Source organism: Gobio gobio, assembly GCF_949357685.1.
Source record: "Gobio gobio genome assembly, chromosome: 25".
Classification (NCBI taxonomy): Eukaryota; Metazoa; Chordata; class Actinopteri; order Cypriniformes; family Gobionidae; genus Gobio; species Gobio gobio.
In genome coordinates, this window is record NC_137121.1 from 28,101,339 (window position 1) to 28,121,611 (window position 20,273).

A 20,273-nucleotide genomic window follows, 5' to 3' on the forward strand; every position below is an offset into this window, starting at 1 on the left:
ATATTTAAACTGACTTCTGACCACCAATATTTTTTTCTTGTAAATTGTAAAAAGCATGAGAACTATTTCCATGTCCAAGAAGTTTTATTTGCTCCCTTCTCTAACGAAAGCTTCTGTTAAAGACTAAATATCAGAAGAATGCCTTACCCCTTGTCAGTCAATTATTCTTTAATTTGGTCGACCAGTTATGTATTAATACTTTGGTTGTCTTTTGTAATTTTTTTTATCAATATTTGTGAATTATTATATTCTCTCCAACGCAGAGCCAAATGTGATCAGAAATCTCACAGTGTCTAACGTCACAACATCATCTGTGTTTCTGACATGGCATGAACCAGTTGGAAATAGATCTTTCTTTAAACTTCAATGGACTGATGATAAAACAAATGAAAATGCCACAAAAACTAGTAACACTTCCTATAATATCACTGATCTGACTGCTGGAGTCAATTACACATTCTGCATCACTGCTGTGGCAGCGGATAATTCAATAAAAGGAGAAACTTTCTGCATCTCACAATATACCAGTATGTAGAATTATAAAATATGTTTCTTGCTACTGTAAATAGTACATGTTAAACTAATTGACTTCTGACCCACCAATAGATATTTTCTAATAATTTGTAAATGCACTATAACTATACCCATGTTCAGTCCCACTCATGTGCTGTCTTCATTCATTTTAGTATAAATATCATTCCCAAGCTCACATTATAAGTACATAATATCAGAAAAAATGCCTTCCCCCTTGTCAGTCTATTACTCCTTAATTTGGTGACCAGTTAACGTTTCGTCCTATATGCATTTCTACTCGTCTCCTGTGTGATGTTTTTTAATATCCCCATTTACGATCTCTCTCTCCCTCACACAGAGCCAGATGTGATCAGAAATCTCACAGTGTCTAACATCACAACATCATCTGTGTTTCTGACATGGAATGAACCAGTTGGATATAGATCTTTCTTCAAACTTCATCGGACTGATAATAAAACAATTGGAAATGTAAAAGAAATTACTAACACTTCCTATAATATCACTGATCTGACTGCTGGAGTCAGTTACACATTCTGCATCACTGCTGTGGCAGCGGATAGATCAACAGAAGGAGAACATTTCTGCATCTCACAATATACCAGTATGTAGAATGTAAAATATCTGTTGCATGCTACATAATACATACTGACCATCTATATTTTTTTCTAGTAAATTGTAAAAGCACTAGAACTATTCCCATGTCCACCAAGACTCTTTTGCTCCCTTATTATTATTTTTTTGTGCAAATCTCTTTCTAAATATTCCGTTAAAGAGTAAATATCAGAATAATGCATTCCCCCGTGTCAGTCAATTATTCACTCATTTAGCCGACCATTTCCCATTTCCTCCTATATGTATTTCAGTCAGGACCACTTTGAGAATGAAATTTATTGACAATCTTTGATTTGGCGAAAGGCGTAGGCTCAAAGATGCTCGAGCTGCCATGCTAAACAGCTTGAGATACATCCTTGAAACATAATCCCCCAACACAATAACGTTGTTGAATTCTATACGTCAGAACGTAACTACTAGAGACAGCGTGTCTAAGAGGAGCGCGGCTCCTCAATATCACCGGAGGTAACGTACCTCAAATAGGGTATGGAACGCGGTTCCTTGAGCTAATTTCGGAATCCGATCATGCGTGATACTTAGGATAACTCTGAATTTATCAAACCCCAAAAAAAACTTATATTAATGCATGATGATTATCGGTACTGATCATAACAGTTTAAGTCTATAGGTTGTAATGATTCATGGATTTCTGTGCTTGCAAAATGTCATTAGTTCCTGGGCAAATGTAGCACTGGAAAGCAGATGACGTCCATCGTCCCATTCTTTGGAACATAGGAGCAGGGATGGTAGAAGCAGTTGTTGTGGCCGCTCCAATGCGAAATGAGTGCGCTGTGTAGAGGTCAGGGGCGAGACGACAATGTTGGCAAAGAAGACGTAGGTGATGTGTGAACCAGCATCTTGTCATGATGATGTTCTCATCCTCAGTGGAAACAGAGGCTCGTTGGAATGTGAATGAGCACGGTAGTTCAGATACTGGACCATGAAAGAGAGGGGACAAAATTCAGAATTAGTACGAGAAATTGCTACAAACACCTTTTACCGTGTTTTTTTTTTCTTTTCTTTTTCTCTCTCTTCAGAGTTAGATTTTAGAGAGATATTTTCTAATGAGAGGTCTTGGGAAGGATACAATTTTTTTGAATGTGCAGTAAATTCCCCACATCTCAGAAAACCATAAAAAGCCGAAAGAAATACCGCTTCCAGGAGTGCTTTAGTATATTGTCTAAAGAAACCCATGCGCAGCTGAGAAACCATAAGATGGACTAGAGGAAGTGTGAAAGGTAACGTTTATCATTAATGGCTGGACTTCCTTTTTAAGACCATTTAGAAGGAGGCTGCATATTGTAGAATCCAGTACGATACCTAAAAATTTAATTTGTGTGCAGGACCTCTCTCTTCCGACAAAGGAACTCAGAGTTTAACAAATGTTTCTTTAAGTGCGAGTATGGAGTGATTTGGTTGAGAATGTGATAAGCAATACTAAGAATCGTCCAGTAGGTGGAGCACACAGCAATTTACAATTGTTGGATAATATCCGGCACAAGGCTTCAGATAAGTGTTAAAAATGTGCGGGCTACTTTGCAACCGAAAAGAAGCCTAACGGCGAAATATGCCTTGTTCCACCACCTAACACCAAAAAGGTGCCACTAGGACGAGTGAAGGGGCAGAATTTTATACGCATCGGTTATATCAGCTTTACGTAACCAAGCACCTCTGCCAGCAGTTTTAATTAATTTAATGGCATGATCGATGGATGCATAAAAAGAGATAAGGGTTCGGATGGAAACAAGCTATTGATCCTTTTAACTCCATAATTATAGGAGAAGATCTATCAATAACCGCTTTTTTACCAGTATTTTCACATTGCGATGCCGATAGGGATTATACGAAACACGTTAAAAGGAGGTTCATGAAAGGGGCCGATCATATAAACTTTATCTACTTCCTTTGCTAATAAACTATCTACTGGGGGTGTGACGAGATCTCGCGAGACTAATGCTGCGTTCCAGGCAGGTTTTTGAGCCCGTAAATTACAACTTCAAACCACAACTCTGTATAGTGTTCCAGGCAAAGTCACGCCAAACTGCCTGAGCGGAAGGAATTGTGTGGTAGTTTGATGTAAACAAAGCATGTCGGACTGTACTGGGTGTATGCGCATTTACAATAATTTCTATCGCCAAAGGTGCTTACTCCTTGCTTATTTGAGGGAAACGGAGTAGAAAAACAGCGCAGACAGCAAAAAAGCTGTTATACCTTTTATTTTACGTTATTTGTTTCATAAACACTGCATCCGTAGGGGGCTGCCATTGTTGCTTCTCGGGCTATGTGACGTCAAAACTCGTAACTGGGTGTAGCGACTATGAGTCAGATAAAATAATAACTCAACGGGGAACTGAATTAAAATGAAAGACTCGAATGACACTATAGATTATAAATAATTCAGAATTAATGTTTACACCTTAACTTGTTCGTCCACCGATATGTAAGAACTTAAAGGGGGCTCTGTTAAAGGGAAACATGTATATTTAGCTCAAATGAATGAATTTAATGAATTCATAGGGAATTTTGAGAGTCTATTTTACAGCCGAGCAAATGACTCTTCTAGCGTTCATTTGAACGGGCCGTAAATATCAACTCTGCAGCGGATATTAATATCCGAACAATAGTGAAACACTATTTAACAGCCAGGTAACTTAGATCGGCAGTTCAAGACATTAAATTGATAAGCACATAACACAAGAACAGTTATCTTTGAATACAAACGGAACTTTATTGATTAATCTAACACATCAAACTAATATCTAACATAAACACACACACTCGCACATTCACACGTTGCAGAAAGGAAGAAGGTGAGGAAAGAATAAGTTCTAAGAGAGAGAAATTATGAAATCCTAAGCAATCTATGCATTTATGAAACATGACCTGAAGAAACCATTGATCAGTAATTTAACCTCCTATCGTTTCTTAGGCAGGATTATTACATTTGATCTAATGCACCAGTTCAGCTTGGAATCAAAAAGGCGTTACTTGCGTTTGGGTTTCGCGTGTCGTCTGACAAGGGGGAATTCCTTTTCCTGGCTGTACAGGGATTTTCCCGGATCTTTGATTCGCTGAAGGTCTGGTCGACGTCTGGGGAAACCAATCACGTGGCGTGTTGGCGGCTGGATGAAAGTCTTGTGGGCGTTGTTTGAAGTTGGAGCGCGCTGTTAGAAACTCGTTGTTGAGAGACTTTTGCGGCGAAACTTAACAGAACCCGAGACTTAACGGAAATAAAATAAACTTTAAGTAAAAGAAAGGAAAGTGAGAGAAAAGCAGATGGCCTGAATGAAATCGTTGTTAACCCATTTTCTCTGAAGTTGGTCTGTCACGATCGTCAGATCGTCTCCTGGGAGCTCCGTTCAGAACTCACTCTGGTCAAACTGCTAGGACTGAGCTCATTTCTGAACTGCGAACAGGCCGCGAACCAGCTCGAACCGAACTGGAACCGAACTTGAGCTGAACTCTGCACTGCTTCTGGTCTGAACTGTACAGAACTGTAGACAGAACTGAACTTTTCGTTCGTGTTTTGAGACTAAACTCAAACATTTGCCCATCCCCTGGATGGGTTCTGGCCAATTAGGCTTCAGGGGTGACTGTGTCTCCACCCCTCCCACAAAATTGGGTTAACTATAGAATTTAGTTTCCTGCTCTTAAGCAGAGAGTACATTTAGACCTAATTTCTTACTATAAGGACATGATCAATTCTATAAAGATTTCATTCAGCTCATCTGTTGGATTATACCCATACGAACACACCGGTATCAAACACAATGCTTTTTCATCCACTCATTCAATAGTTACATAATTGCATGAATTGTGAGTAATATACATGCCTAATAGTCTAACTAACGTGTATTAGTTGTAAACACACTAACAAGTTATGTCGAAGGCTATTTGAATGAAAGTCCAATATTCAGTTATTTGATGTACTCCATAAGCTAACAGTTTCTGTGAGCTTACTCTGAGTTTTAGCTGTGTCGTGGAGTTCATTTACCGGTCATTGCAAAGACAGAGGTCTGGTTGTTTCTTTGTCTTGTGACAACCACGAGCCCTTTGTCCTCTTTTAACTGAGTTTGGTGGCGAGTCCATAGGAAGTCAGAACTAGTAGCTCTGGGCAGAATCAAGCCCCCATCTCCCTCGTGATGATGATGATTTCCTGGAGCTGAATTGTGCTTTGTTGAAAAGGATGTTAATTTGATCGAATCATTGGAAGATTAACTCATCTATATGTCTGCGTCCATAATTGCTACATGGGAGTACATCGATCTAGTACGAGTTCACGGGTGGGAAGTCACGGGTTTGGCTGCCGTTCCAGTCCACTTTCACGGGTAGAAGGTAGGGATGGGCATTTTTGTCAATTTCGATCATCGATAGGTCTCAAAAACGAGTACTCGGGGGCGGGGCATGTGCAGGGGGCGGGGCTTGTCCGTCATTGAGATAATGAAAACTGTTATGAAAATGGTTGTTGACAAATACAAGTGACATGAAAACAGGTATATGAAAACATGAACATATAAAACAAAAAATAACTGCTAGATTATGATGCATAAATGTCTTTGAAAAAGAAACATCTTTATAAATTGACCGTCTCAAATAACCAAGTCAGTAATATCGAGCATTGCCTTTGAGCTGAAACTGTGAAATAACACCACCCTGCAGAGCTTGCTATCTGGTTAATAAACTCAACCAAACGCACCCTATATCAATATTAATATGAAGATTATTATGAACCTTTTACGACATAAATCAACACAAAAGGACGTGAATGCGCACGTGAACTTCAGCGAGCTATTTGACAGGCTATGGTTTGAAACGGAACATTTTGAATGCGCTCTTCCCTTAACAACGCTGATACACGGACAACGAAAGCACACAGAAACAACATTTTATTAAAATCGTGTTTTTATTATAATGCTATGACAGATTGACTCTGCACATCATGCACTTCATTTTATTATTCATGATCGAAGTGTTTACAGACATCACTGAGCGTTTTCGAACTCATAACGAAAAACAACTTTAAATAAACTAGGTCTACTGTTAAAAAATACGAGAACAGTATAGCAGTGCTGCATTACTAATGTCAATGATTCTGAGAAAGAAATAGCCTATCTAAAAAGAATATGACTGTCTCTAAACCATCATGTCGAGCATGAAATGCATTTGAGCTGAAACAACTGAAGAGAATGAACAACAGCCGGTATAACGGCAGCGCTTTGCTAGCTTAAGCTCAACCAAACGCTTCTTATATTAGATTAATCAGATAGTCAACATAAAAGTAATCTTACAACGTGCATCTGCAGAAAAGGACGCGAATGCGCACATGAACTTCACGCGCTAGTCTGAGTGTTCCCGCTAGTTTCTCTGTGGATCAGCTGATACACGGGGAACTAAGCACAGATCATTTACAGCATTCTAATTTCCATCGTGTTCTCATTATAATGCTATGTAGGCTATGACAGATTGGCGCTGCACATCTTGCACTAACCATTTAATGATCACAGTGATTACAGACATCACTGCAGTGCACGCCTCAGTTTCACTTTATTTCGCCCCGGTCTGGAGGCGCTGTAACGCTAACCAATCAGACCTCCGGTACCGCGCAAAACGACACAATAACCAATAAAAAAAAAAAGAGACAAATATTTTTTTTTTCAGGGCAATCGTCGTTCTCATGATCTATGATCGCTGTCACGTTCGAGTACTCGATTACTCGACCACTGTTGCCCATCCCTAGTAGAAGGTTGGAAAAACACGGGTTACGGGTTGCCTGGAACGCGGCATAACTGTAACGAGATTACTCGTCGAGGTGAAAGCTGTCTCGTGTCATATTGTAATGACGAGTGTGAGGGTGAAGTTGGATAGAATATGCCAACACTACGTTTACATTACGCCTCCACTGTAGTTTGGCTTTTAATAGAAATAAAACAATTAATTCAGGTGGATAACAGTCACTACAATTCCATCAGCATCAGGTTCGAGCCGTACATATTGCACAGCACTGATCGAGTGTCGAGAAGACGAGCGCTCGCATTGAGCGTGTTACATGTTAATGGACTCCGTGGTGGAGGATTCGTTGCGCAGCAGAAGCGTCAGACTTATATTTGAAAATGCGTGATCAGCACCACCAGTACCATTCCCTGGGAATACTATTCCCAGTGTACACGTGATTGTGAAATTCAAAGTGAAAGTAAACGCGAGCGGGCATTCAAACGCGATTTCAATACGTTACCGCTGTTAGAAAGCGGCTCCCTGAGGCACGTGACTATCTCTTAGCTCTGTATCATGCTTGAAGAAAATGTGGTCTATATTTGCACTTTGAATATTGAACACTTTGATTATGGTATTATGGTTATTGTTTGCACTTAATATCTATGATCAATTCGTGGGAAGGAGTTCAGTTAGGTCAGCAGAAGCTCATGTGCAGTTCTAAGGTCAGAAGAGAGTCATACAGGAGAGAAGCCAGTTAGTTGAGTTATTGGCAAAACCTTTACAGTGCTTGAGTATTGTTGTCTTTTACTGCATGAATTCATATTTAGAAGTAGAACTGAAATGACATTCATTACAAGATGATGAGTTAAACATTTCAAATGCACCTGCAAACAATTTTTTCTAGTCATGCATTTCATCATTGAAGTTTTCTTAAAAATACTATGTAAAATCTTGTCTCGTTCTCGTGAACCCAATCTCGTATCTCGTCTCATCTCGTGAGATAAGTGTCTCGTCAAACCCCTACTATCTACTATATTAGCTCTTTGATGGCAGATTGAATATTACTACATGTGTACGAGAAGGCAGGAAGAACGCGAAACCGTCAAAAAAGCCCTTCAGCAAACCAATTAACAGATAGATTTTATAAAGCTACTTGAGTTCACTTGTGTTGATAAAAGTAGACGGAACAGCTTTATTGTTTCTTGAAACGACTGTTTCTTCGAGGACAAACTATCTTTGGGTGACTGTTGCCACAATAGCTGAGAACTTTCCCCGCCAGTCGAGATAAGTTACTTTGGAACACAAGAAAAACATGTGAGAAAATGAACCTCATAGCGAACATGAGAGGGTACGGTGACCAGTGAAGTGTCTGCTGATTAAAGCTAAATATATATATACTGAATATACATGGCTGCTTTGGCAGAGAAAGACTTGTGATATTCGTAAAACAGCAAGCCGCCGTAAGACATAGCTAGATCTGAAATAATTGCAAGTTGTCCAGCTCTTGCCTTCTTTCAGGTTGAATTTCACAAATAACGTCTCTAAACACTCCAAATTCAATGTTAAATTCGGCCATTGTGAGGCTCTTAGAGAGTCTGGGGTCACTTTTCTTTTAGTATCACAGATACGTCACCACAGTCAACGATTAGTTTATCGCTAGATTCAGAGCATAATATCTTTACTGAATTAATATCGTTACCTGCCAGAATTTGAGTCTCCAACTGAAGAGTGATTGCTGCGGCTGGTTGGAAGAATGGCACTCCAGGAGAAGCTGTTGGAACGGCAAAGCTGAGTGTTCTTCTTAGCAGGAAATCGAGGCTTTTGCGAGACGTAACATCACCAGCGAGCGTCGCCTGTGGGTGATTTCCTGAAGCGTTGTGAATCGGAGAAAAGGTGGTGTGGGGCTGATTCTTAAGCGCTTGTAGCCTTATGTAAATGTCTGTGCGACAGACTGAGGAACATGAGTTTGAATGAGCTTAAATACTATAGATGATTAGAGTAGGTGGAGTAACAAATCAGCTGAGCGTCAGCTGATATCATTTAGCGATCAGTGGTCTGCCTGAACTACGCTTGAATTCCATTCGATCACTGAAGCTCCATTAATACTTTGCTTGTCTGTTGTTGTTGTTTTTATTTTTTTAAATCAACATTTGTGAATTGCTCTTTTCTCCCTCACACAGAGCCAGATATGATCAGAAATCTCACAGTGTCTAACATCACAACATCATCTGTGTTTATGACATGGCATGAACCAATTGGAAATAGATCTTTCTTCAAACTTCAATGGACTGATGATAAAACAAATGAAAATGCCACAAAAACTAGAGACACTTCCTATAATATCACTGATCTGACTGCTGGAGTCAATTACACATTCTGCATCAGTGCTGTGGCAGCGGATAATTCAATAAAAGGAGAAACTTTCTGCATCTCACAATATACCAGTATGTAGAATTATAAAATATGTTTCTTGCTACTGTAAATAGTACATGTTAAACTAATTGACTTCTGATCCACCAATAGATATTTTCTAATAATTTGTAAATGCACTATAACTATACCCATGTTCAGTCCCACTCATGCGCTGTCTTCATTCATTTTAGTATAAATATCATTCCAAAGCTCACATTATAAGTACATATCAGAAAAAATGCCCCCCCCCCCCCCCCCGTCAGTCATTTACTCCTTAATTTGGTGACCAGTTCATTTCTGTCCTATATGCATTTCTACTTGTGTCCTGTGTGATGTTTTTTTTAATATCACCATTTACGATCTCTCTCTCCCTCACACAGAGCCAGATGTGATCAGAAATCTCACAGTGTCTAACATCACAACATCATCTGTGTTTCTGACATGGCATGAACCAGTTGGAAATAGATCTTTCTTTAAACTTCAATGGACTGATGATAAAACAATTGGAAATGTAAAAGAAATTACTAACACATCCTATAATATCACTGATCTGACTGCTGGAGTCAATTACACATTCTGCATCAGTGCTGTGGCAGCGGATAGATCAACAGAAGGCGACACTTTCTGCATCTCACAATATACCAGTATGTGGAATTATATAATATCTGTTGCTACATTTAAACTGACTTCTGACCACCAATATTTTTTTCTTGTAAATTGTAGAAAGCATGAGAACTATTTCTATGTCCAAGAAGTTTTGTTTGCTCCCTTCTCTAACGAAAGTTTCTGTTAAAGACTAAATATCAGAAGAATGCCTTACCCCTTGTCAGTCAATTATTCTTTAATTTGGTCGACCAGTTATGCATTAATACTTTGTTTGTCTTTTATAATTTTTTTAATCAATATTTGTGAATTATTATTTTCTCTCCAACACAGAGCCAAATGTGATCAGAAATCTCACAGTGTCTAACATCACAACATCATCTGTGTTTCTGACATGGCATGAACCAGTTGGAAATAGATCTATCTTTAAACTTCAATGGACTGATGATAAAACAAATGAAAATGCCACAAAAACTAGTGACACTTCCTATGATATCACTGATCTGACTGCTGGAGTCAATTACACATTCTGCATCAGTGCTGTGGCAGCGGATAATTCAATAAAAGGAGAAACTTTTTGCATCTCACAATATACCAGTATGTAGAATTATAAAATATGTTTCTTGCTACTGTAAATAGTACATGTTAAACTAATTGACATCTGAACCACCAATAGATATTTTCTAATAATTTGTAAATGCACTATAACTATACCCATGTTCAGTCCCACTCATGCGCTGTCTTCATTCATTTTAGTACAAATATCATTCCAAAGCTCACATTATAAGTACATATCAGAAAAAATGCCTTCCCTCCCTTGTCAGTCATTTACTCCTTAATTTGGTGACCAGTTCATTTCTCGTCCTATATGCATTTCTACTTGTGTCCTGTGTGATTTTTTTTTAATATCACCATTTACGATCTCTCTCTCCCTCACACAGAGCCAGATGTGATCAGAAATCTTGTAGTGTCTAACATCACAACATCATCTGTGTTTGTGACATGGAATGAACCAGTTGGAAGTAGATCTTTCTTTAAAGTTAAATGGATTGATGATAAAACAAACGGAAATGCAATGGAAACTAGTAACACTTCCCATCTCATCACTGATCTGACTGCTGGAGTCAATTACACATTTTGTGTCACTGCTGTTACTGCAAAAAACTTAACAGAAAGTGAACCTTTTTGCATCTCAAGATATACTGGTAGGTAGAATAATAAAAATATATATATATATTTTTTTTTTTTTTGCTGCATCATACTTTTAATTACATTTTTAATATGATTAAATATTTATTTTCAGAATTTATTTTACACACTGAACTCTTTTTTTATTTGTTACCTTGCCTGTTTTTACTATTTGTTAAAGGGTAACTAAACCCTAAACCAACTTTTTTTAGTTAATGATCTGTAATACTGGGGCTTTATTAATGCTGTTCATTGATTCGAGAAAATGTTTTGACATTTGAGTATAAAGTGTTTTAATTCTATAAAATATGGTGTAAAACCGCCAAAGTGCTGCCCTCTTAAGGTTGAACGGTGGCTACTGCAGTTGAATTTTCCTATTGGACGTTGTGGTACATCGTGACGTAGGATGGTACCTCCAACGGCTCACTATCCGCGCCCCTAGCACAAGCTCACCACGCCCTCAGAAATGTTTCCCCCAATCACATGATGAGAACGGCTTTACTCCAGTATGAACTGTCATGTTACATGAAGTGGAAACATTATGAATGAAACTCACTTGACACATGCTTTAACATTGTATTGAAGAAAATACGGTTAAATAATGAAGTTGTCAGTACACGTCAGGCTTTTCTTGCGATTTTATTGCCGCGGACGCAGATAGATTAGGTCGGTTCTCTTGCGCGGCTGCTTCACTAGCATCGTCGGCATCGGGAGTTAACGCAGTTTGAGCAGCGGCTCGCATTGATAAGGCTCCGGGTTTATGTCTACAGACAATCCACCCTCCTCCACTTCAGGTGAAGGTAGGAGAAATGACCGCTCTGTTGCAAAGCTGGCGTCACTCCAGTCATTCTCCATCTTTGCGACTCACGAGTCAGACAGCTGTCAATCAACCCGTCCCTGCGGGTCTCAGGTGCACGCCCTCCGCTCAGCCCCGCCCTCGGTTCGTCCCCTCTGTGTCCGCCGGGCTCTGCCCACTTTTCCAGCATTTTTTGAAAATTGCCAGTGGGTGGAGTTAAGCTCTGAGCAGGGGTTTAGTTACCCTTTAAATATATATATATTTTTTAGTACAATAAATGTTCCTTTTTTAAATTGATACTAGTAACATTGTAATCATCATGAATATTGTGTCATTTTTATTATGTAAATTGAGGTAGCAAAAACAGTATCGTCTCCAAATATCGGCTCAAGAAAATCGGCAGCCCGTATCACTCATCGGCTAAGGCTGATGAAAAAAAATCGGTATCGGTCAATCCCTAATATATATATATATATAAATAAGTCTTTGAATATAAAAAAGCAAAAAACAAATGATTTTTGACATTACCCAAACCCTCTTCCCTTCAAGGGCAGCTCTTCACACGTACAAGGAACACCACAATAAAATAAAAAAAAGTTCAGGTGGGCATTGTTTGTAGGTGGCAGTAATGAAAGGGAGGGCCAGGACCACAGAAGGGGAACATATCCCAGCTCCAGGGAAATGAAGACCAAGGGGGAGCTGGAGGAACTGGAGCCTGAGGCAGAGCAGAAGGATTCAAGGACCAAGGTGAAGCCCAAAGAACCGGGAGCTAAGGCAGAGCCGGAGGCTCAGAGGACCAAGGCAGACCTAGAAAATTAAGATGACAGAGGCAGAGCTACTGGAAATGATGACCAAGGTGGAGCTGGTGGAGTATTCAGGTGGAGCCAAAGAGAAGCCAAGGGATTGACAGACCAATACGGAGCTGTGGGAACAAGGGATGGGTGAAGCTGAAAGAATGGAGGACAAAAGTAGAGCTATGGAATTGGAGAGAAAGTGTGGAGCCGTGGGATTAGGGGACCAAAGCAGAGCCAGAGAATCAGAACTCTTTGGCTGAGGCAACAAAACAGAACCATAGTGACTCTGGTGGGCCAAGAGACTGTGAGCAAGCCAGTGAGATGGGAAGTTTCTTGGTGAGCTGGCAAAGCAGAGGGACCGGCGTGCACTGCCAGAGAAGAATAAAGACTCAGGAGAGGTTGAAAACAAGATGGAACCAGAGGACGATGAGGAGTTATGGACCTGAGTGGAACCATGGAGTCTATCATGCTGGACAGAACCAGCAGAGGATGAGGAGAAATGTCTTCTTTAGTTGGGATAATGATAGCAGTGTTTATGTCAAGTAGAGCTTTTGGGGTTGGGATAAAAGCCCCGAGCGCTGGTTCTGGGACAGAGGGCCTTTGACTGAGGGTCTTTTACTACTTCCTCTACATGTTTTCTTGATGTCCTTCAGAGGGGATCAAGTCTCACCCCTTTGTTTTGAGCAGACACTGTACAGCAACATCTTATGCTCACACACTCACTAAGCGCTGGTGTATTTGAAAATGCTGTACAGAAGTTATTTATCATTTACTTTTCTCTCCCACACACAGTGCCAAATATGATCAGGAATCTCACAGTAACCAACCTCACAACATCATCTGTGTTTCTGACATGGAATGAACCAATTGAATATAGATATTTATTTACACTTCATTGGACTGGTGATAAAACAACTGGAAATGCAACAGAAATTACTAACACTTCCTATAATATCACTGATCTGACTGCTGGAGTCAATTACACATTCTGCATCAGTGCTGTGGCAGCGGATAGATCAACAGAAGGCGACACTTTCTGCATCTCACAATATACCAGTATGTGGAATTATATAATATCTGTTGCTACATTTAAACTGACTTCTGACCACCAATATTTTTTTCTTGTAAATTGTAGAAAGCATGAGAACTATTTCTATGTCCAAGAAGTTTTGTTTGCTCCCTTCTCTAACGAAAGTTTCTGTTAAAGACTAAATATCAGAAGAATGCCTTACCCCTTGTCAGTCAATTATTCTTTAATTTGGTCGACCAGTTATGCATTAATACTTTGTTTGTCTTTTGTAATTTTTTTAATCAATATTTGTGAATTATTATTTTCTCTCCAACACAGAGCCAAATGTGATCAGAAATCTCACAGTGTCTAACATCACAACATCATCTGTGTTTCTGACATGGCATGAACCAGTTGGAAATAGATCTATCTTTAAACTTCAATGGACTGATGATAAAACAAATGAAAATGCCACAAAAACTAGTGACACTTCCTATGATATCACTGATCTGACTGCTGGAGTCAGTTACACATTCTGCATCAGTGCTGTGGCAGCGGATAATTTAATAAAAGGAGAAACTTTCTGCATCTCACAATATACCAGTATGTAGAATTATAAAATATGTTTCTTGCTACTGTAAATAGTACATGTTAAACTAATTGACTTCTGAACCACCAATAGATATTTTCTAATAATTTGTAAATGCACTATAACTATACCCATGTTCAGTCCCACTCATGCGCTGTCTTCATTCATTTTAGTACAAATATCATTCCAAAGCTCACATTATAAGTACATATCAGAAAAAATGCCTTCCCTCCCTTGTCAGTCATTTACTCCTTAATTTGGTGACCAGTTCATTTCTCGTCCTATATGTATTTCTACTTGTGTCCTGTGTGATTTTTTTTTAATATCACCATTTACGATCTCTCTCTCCCTCACACAGAGCCAGATGTGATCAGAAATCTTGTAGTGTCTAACATCACAACATCATCTGTGTTTGTGACATGGAATGAACCAGTTGGAAGTAGATCTTTCTTTAAAGTTAAATGGATTGATGATAAAACAAACGGAAATGCAATGGAAACTAGTAACACTTCCCATCTCATCACTGATCTGACTGCTGGAGTCAATTACACATTTTGTGTCACTGCTGTTACTGCAAAAAACTTAACAGAAAGTGAACCTTTTTGCATCTCAAGATATACTGGTAGGTAGAATAATAAAAATATATATATATATTTTTTTTTTTTGCTGCATCATACTTTTAATTACATTTTTAATATGATTAAATATTTATTTTCAGAATTTATTTTACACACTGAACTCTTTTTTTATTTGTTAACTTGCCTGTTTTTACTATTTGTTAAAGGGTAACTAAACCCTAAACCAACTTTTTTTAGTTAATGATCTGTAATACTGGGGCTTTATTAATGCTGTTCATTGATTCGAGAAAATGTTTTGACATTTGAGTATAAAGTGTTTTAATTCTATAAAATATGGTGTAAAACCGCCAAAGTGCTGCCCTCTTAAGGTTGAACGGTGGCTACTGCAGTTGAATTTTCCTATTGGACGTTGTGGTACATCGTGACGTAGGATGGTACCTCCAACGGCTCACTATCCGCGCCCCTAGCACAAGCTCACCACGCCCTCAGAAATGTTTCCCCCAATCACATGATGAGAACGGCTTTACTCCAGTATGAACTGTCATGTTATGTTTGGTGGAAACATTATGAATGAAACTCACTTGACACATGCTTTAACATTGTATTGAAGAAAATACGGTTAAATAATGAAGTTGTCAGTACACGTCAGGCTTTTCTTGCGATTTTATTGCCGCGGACGCAGATAGATTAGGTCGGTTCTCTTGCGCGGCTGCTTCACTAGCATCGTCGGCATCGGGAGTTAACGCAGTTTGAGCAGCGGCTCGCATTGATAAGGCTCCGGGTTTATGTCTACAGACAATCCACCCTCCTCCACTTCAGGTGAAGGTAGGAGAAATGACCGCTCTGTTGCAAAGCTGGCGTCACTCCAGTCATTCTCCATCTTTGCGACTCACGAGTCAGACAGCTGTCAATCAACCCGTCCCTGCGGGTCTCAGGTGCACGCCCTCCGCTCAGCCCCGCCCTCGGTTCGTCCCCTCTGTGTCCGCCGGGCTCTGCCCACTTTTCCAGCATTTTTTGAAAATTGCCAGTGGGTGGAGTTAAGCTCTGAGCAGGGGTTTAGTTACCCTTTAAATATATATATATTTTTTAGTACAATAAATGTTCCTTTTTTAAATTGAGACTAGTAACATTGTAATCATCATGAACATTGTGTCATTTTTATTATGTAAATTGAGGTAGCAAAAACAGTATCGTCTCCAAATATCGGCTCAAGAAAATCGGCAGCCCGTATCACTCATCGGCTAAGGCTGATGAAAAAAAATCGGTATCGGTCAATCCCTAATATATATATATATAAATAAGTCTTTGAATATAAAAAAGCAAAAAACAAATGATTTTTGACATTACCCAAACCCTCTTCCCTTCAAGGGCAGCTCTTCACACGTACAAGGAACACCACAATAAAATAAAAAAAAGTTCAGGTGGGCATTGTTTGTAGGTGGCAGTAATGAAAGGGAGGGCCAGGACCACAGAAGGGGAACATATCCCAGCTCCAGGGAAATGAAGACCAAGGGGGAGCTGGAGGAACTGGAGCCTGAGGCAGAGCAGAAGGATTCAAGGACCAAGGTGAAGCCCAAAGAACCACGAGCTAAGGCAGAGCCGGAGGCTCAGAGGACCAAGGCAGACCTAGAAAATTCAGATGACAGAGGCAGAGCTACTGGAAATGAGGACCAAGGTGGAGCTGGTGGAGTATTCAGGTGGAGCCAAAGAGAAGCCAAGGGATTGACAGACCAATACGGAGCTGTGGGAACAAGGGATGGGTGAAGCTGAAAGAATGGAGGACAAAAGTAGAGCTATGGAATTGGAGAGAAAGTGTGGAGCCGTGGGATTAGGGGACCAAAGCAGAGCCAGAGAATCAGAACTCTTTGGCTGAGGCAACAAAACAGAACCATAGTGACTCTGGTGGGCCAAGAGACTGTGAGCAAGCCAGTGAGATGGGAAGTTTCTTGGTGAGCTGGCAAAGCAGAGGGACCGGCGTGCACTGCTAGAGAAGAATAAAGACTCAGGAGAGGTTGAAAACAAGATGGAACCAGAGGACGATGAGGAGTTATGGACCTGAGTGGAACCATGGAGTCTATCATGCTGGACAGAACCAGCAGAGGATGAGGAGAAATGTCTTCTTTAGCTGGGATAATGATAGCGGTGTTTATGTCAAGTAGAGCTTTTGGGGTTGGGATAAAAGCCCCGAGCGCTGGTTCTGGGACAGAGGGCCTTTGGCTGTGTTCACACTGCAGGGCTTAATGCTCAATTCCGATTTTTTGAAAAAATGCGATTTTTTTGCAAGGCCGTTCACATTTCCAATTAAATGCGACCTTTTGTGATCTCCTGTGTGAACGTGAAATGACCCAGAAGTGACCCGCATGCGCAGAAGAGTACTCAACGGTCAACGACGTCACTTGTTGTTTACGGAAGTAGCCAAATATGGGTGTCAGCATTGGAGTTCGTTTAGCTTTATTAAAGTTATTTTCGCAACGGAGCCAGCACCATTACAACCTTCTCATGTTAAGAAGAAAATTAAAAAAGAGGAGGAGAGCAAGGTTTTTGGCCATGGCGTTTTGTGGAGCAGTGGTAGCAACGTCGGTACAGAGAAACGTGTGTGTGTGTGTGCGGAGTCGCAGCCAGGAGTGGTGGGATACTGATGTGAGTGGCTTTACTGATACCGAATTCGTCAGTAACTTCAGAATGACCAGATCCACCTTCAATTATGTTTGCGAGCGCCTTCAACTAACTTTGTCACGGGAAGAGACACGTCTGCGGCGGCCCATAACAGTGCAGAAACGCGTTGGAGTTGGAGTGTATTGGCTAGCAACAGGTGCGTACTTCTTCTTTTATTGGCGGTTAGCAACTATTTCTTGTGCATTACCGCGACCACTGGACTGGAGTAAGGAACGGGAGTTACAATGATGACGTTTGTCGCGTATCAACGACGTGCGGGTCGGATACATGTGACCTGGCAGTTCAGACTGAAGACGCATTTCAAAAGATCGGATATGTATCGGATTTGGACCACATACCCAAGTGGCCTGGGTCGCATTTGAAAAGATCGGATCTGTGTCGTTCAGACTGTCATGAAAAGATCAGATACAGGTCGCATAAGGGCAAAAAAATCGGAATTGGGTCGTTTCAGCCTGCAGTGTGAACGCAGCCTTTGACTGAGGGTCTTTTACTACTTCCTCTACATGTTTTCTTGATGTCCTTCAGAGGGGATCAAGTCTCACCCCTTTGTTTTGAGCAGACACTGTACAGCAACATCTTATGCTCACACACTCACTAAGCGCTGGTGTATTTGAAAATGCTGTACAGAAGTTATTTATCATTTACTTTTCTCTCCCACACACAGTGCCAAATATGATCAGGAATCTCACAGTAACCAACCTCACAACATCATCTGTGTTTCTGACATGGAATGAACCAATTGAATATAGATATTTCTTTACACTTCATTGGACTGGTGATAAAACAACTGGAAATGCAACAGAAATTACTAACACTTCCTATAATATCACTGATCTGACTGCTGGAGTCAATTACACATTCTGCATCAGTGCTGTGGCAGCGGATAGATCAACAGAAGGCGACACTTTCTGCATCTCACAATATACCAGTATGTGGAATTATATAATATCTGTTGCTACATTTAAACTGACTTCTGACCACCAATATTTTTTTCTTGTAAATTGTAGAAAGCATGAGAACTATTTCTATGTCCAAGAAGTTTTGTTTGCTCCCTTCTCTAACAAAAGTTTCTGTTAAAGACTAAATATCAGAAGAATGCCTTACCCCTTGTCAGTCAATTATTCTTTAATTTGGTCGACCAGTTATGCATTAATACTTTGTTTGTCTTTTGTAATTTTTTTAATCAATATTTGTGAATTATTATTTTCTCTCCAACACAGAGCCAAATGTGATCAGAAATCTCACAGTGTCTAACATCACAACATCATCTGTGTTTCTGACATGGCATGAACCAGTTGGAAATAGATCTATCTTTAAACTTCAATGGACTGATGATAAAACAAATGAAAATGCCACAAAAACTAGTGACACTTCCTATGATATCACTGATCTGACTGCTGGAGTCAGTTACACATTCTGCATCAGTGCTGTGGCAGCGGATAATTTAATAAAAGGAGAAACTTTCTGCATCTCACAATATACCAGTATGTAGAATTATAAAATATGTTTCTTGCTACTGTAAATAGTACATGTTAAACTAATTGACTTCTGAACCACCAATAGATATTTTCTAATAATTTGTAAATGCACTATAACTATACCCATGTTCAGTCCCACTCATGTGCTGTCTTCATTCATTTTAGTACAAATATCATTCCAAAGCTCACATTATAAGTACATATCAGAAAAAATGCCTTCCCTCCCTTGTCAGTCATTTACTCCCTAATTTGGTGACCAGTTCATTTCTCGTCCTATATGCATTTCTACTTGTGTCCTGTGTGATTTTTTTTTAATATCACCATTTACGATCTCTCTCTCCCTCACACAGAGCCAGATGTGATCAGAAATCTTGTAGTGTCTAACATCACAACATCATCTGTGTTTGTGACATGGAATGAACCAGTTGGAAGTAGATCTTTCTTTAAAGTTAAATGGATTGATGATAAAACAAACGGAAATGCAATGGAAACTAGTAACACTTCTCATCTCATCACTGATCTGACTGCTGGAGTCAATTACACATTTTGTGTCACTGCTGTTACTGCAAAAAACTTAACAGAAAGTGAACCTTTTTGCATCTCAAGATATACTGGTAGGTAGAATAATAATATATATATATATATATATTTTTTTTTTTTTTGCTGCATCATACTTTTAATTACATTTTTAATATGATTAAATATTTATTTTCAGAATTTATTTTACACACTGAACTCTTTTTTTACTTGTTACCTTGCCTGTTTTTACTATTTGTTAAATATATATATATTTTTTAGTACAATAAATGTTCCTTTTTTAAATTGAGACTAGTAACATTGTTATCATCATGAACATTGTGTCATTTATATTATGTAAATTGAGGTAGCAAAAACAGTATCGTCTCCAAATATCGGCTCAAGAAAATCGGCAGCCCGTATCACTCATCGGCTAAGGCTGATGAAAAAAAATCGGTATCGGTCAATCCCTAATATATATATATATATAAGTCTTTGAATATAAAAAAGCAAAAAACAAATGATTTTTGACATTACCCAAACCCTCTTCCCTTCAAGGGCAGCTCTTCACACGTACAAGGAACACCACAATAATAAAAAAAAAAACTGTTCAGGTGGGCATTGTTTGTAGGTGGCAGTAATGGAAGGGAGGGCCAGGACCACAGAAGGGGAACATATCCCAGCTCCAGGGAAATGAAGACCAAGGGGGAGCTGGAGGAACTGGAGCCTGAGGCAGAGCAGAAGGATTCAAGGACCAAGGTGAAGCCCAAAGAACC

At 39.6% G+C, this 20,273-nt stretch overlaps 1 protein-coding gene across 1 annotated transcript in view; it reads left to right on the forward strand.

Annotated features, from left to right (window-relative positions):
* The window catches only part of LOC307121267 (receptor-type tyrosine-protein phosphatase beta-like), a 149,574-nt gene that overhangs the window by 100,666 nt on the left and 28,635 nt on the right, over positions 1–20,273 (forward strand). Inside the window, exons 14-25 of the mRNA XM_079808799.1 lie at positions 264–527; positions 872–1,135; positions 9,039–9,302; positions 9,651–9,914; positions 10,207–10,470; positions 10,815–11,078; positions 13,444–13,707; positions 14,000–14,263; positions 14,608–14,871; positions 18,168–18,431; positions 18,724–18,987; positions 19,332–19,595. Coding sequence (XP_079664925.1) covers positions 264–527; positions 872–1,135; positions 9,039–9,302; positions 9,651–9,914; positions 10,207–10,470; positions 10,815–11,078; positions 13,444–13,707; positions 14,000–14,263; positions 14,608–14,871; positions 18,168–18,431; positions 18,724–18,987; positions 19,332–19,595 — 3,168 coding nt within the window. The remainder of the gene's footprint in view (positions 1–263; positions 528–871; positions 1,136–9,038; positions 9,303–9,650; positions 9,915–10,206; positions 10,471–10,814; positions 11,079–13,443; positions 13,708–13,999; positions 14,264–14,607; positions 14,872–18,167; positions 18,432–18,723; positions 18,988–19,331; positions 19,596–20,273) is intronic.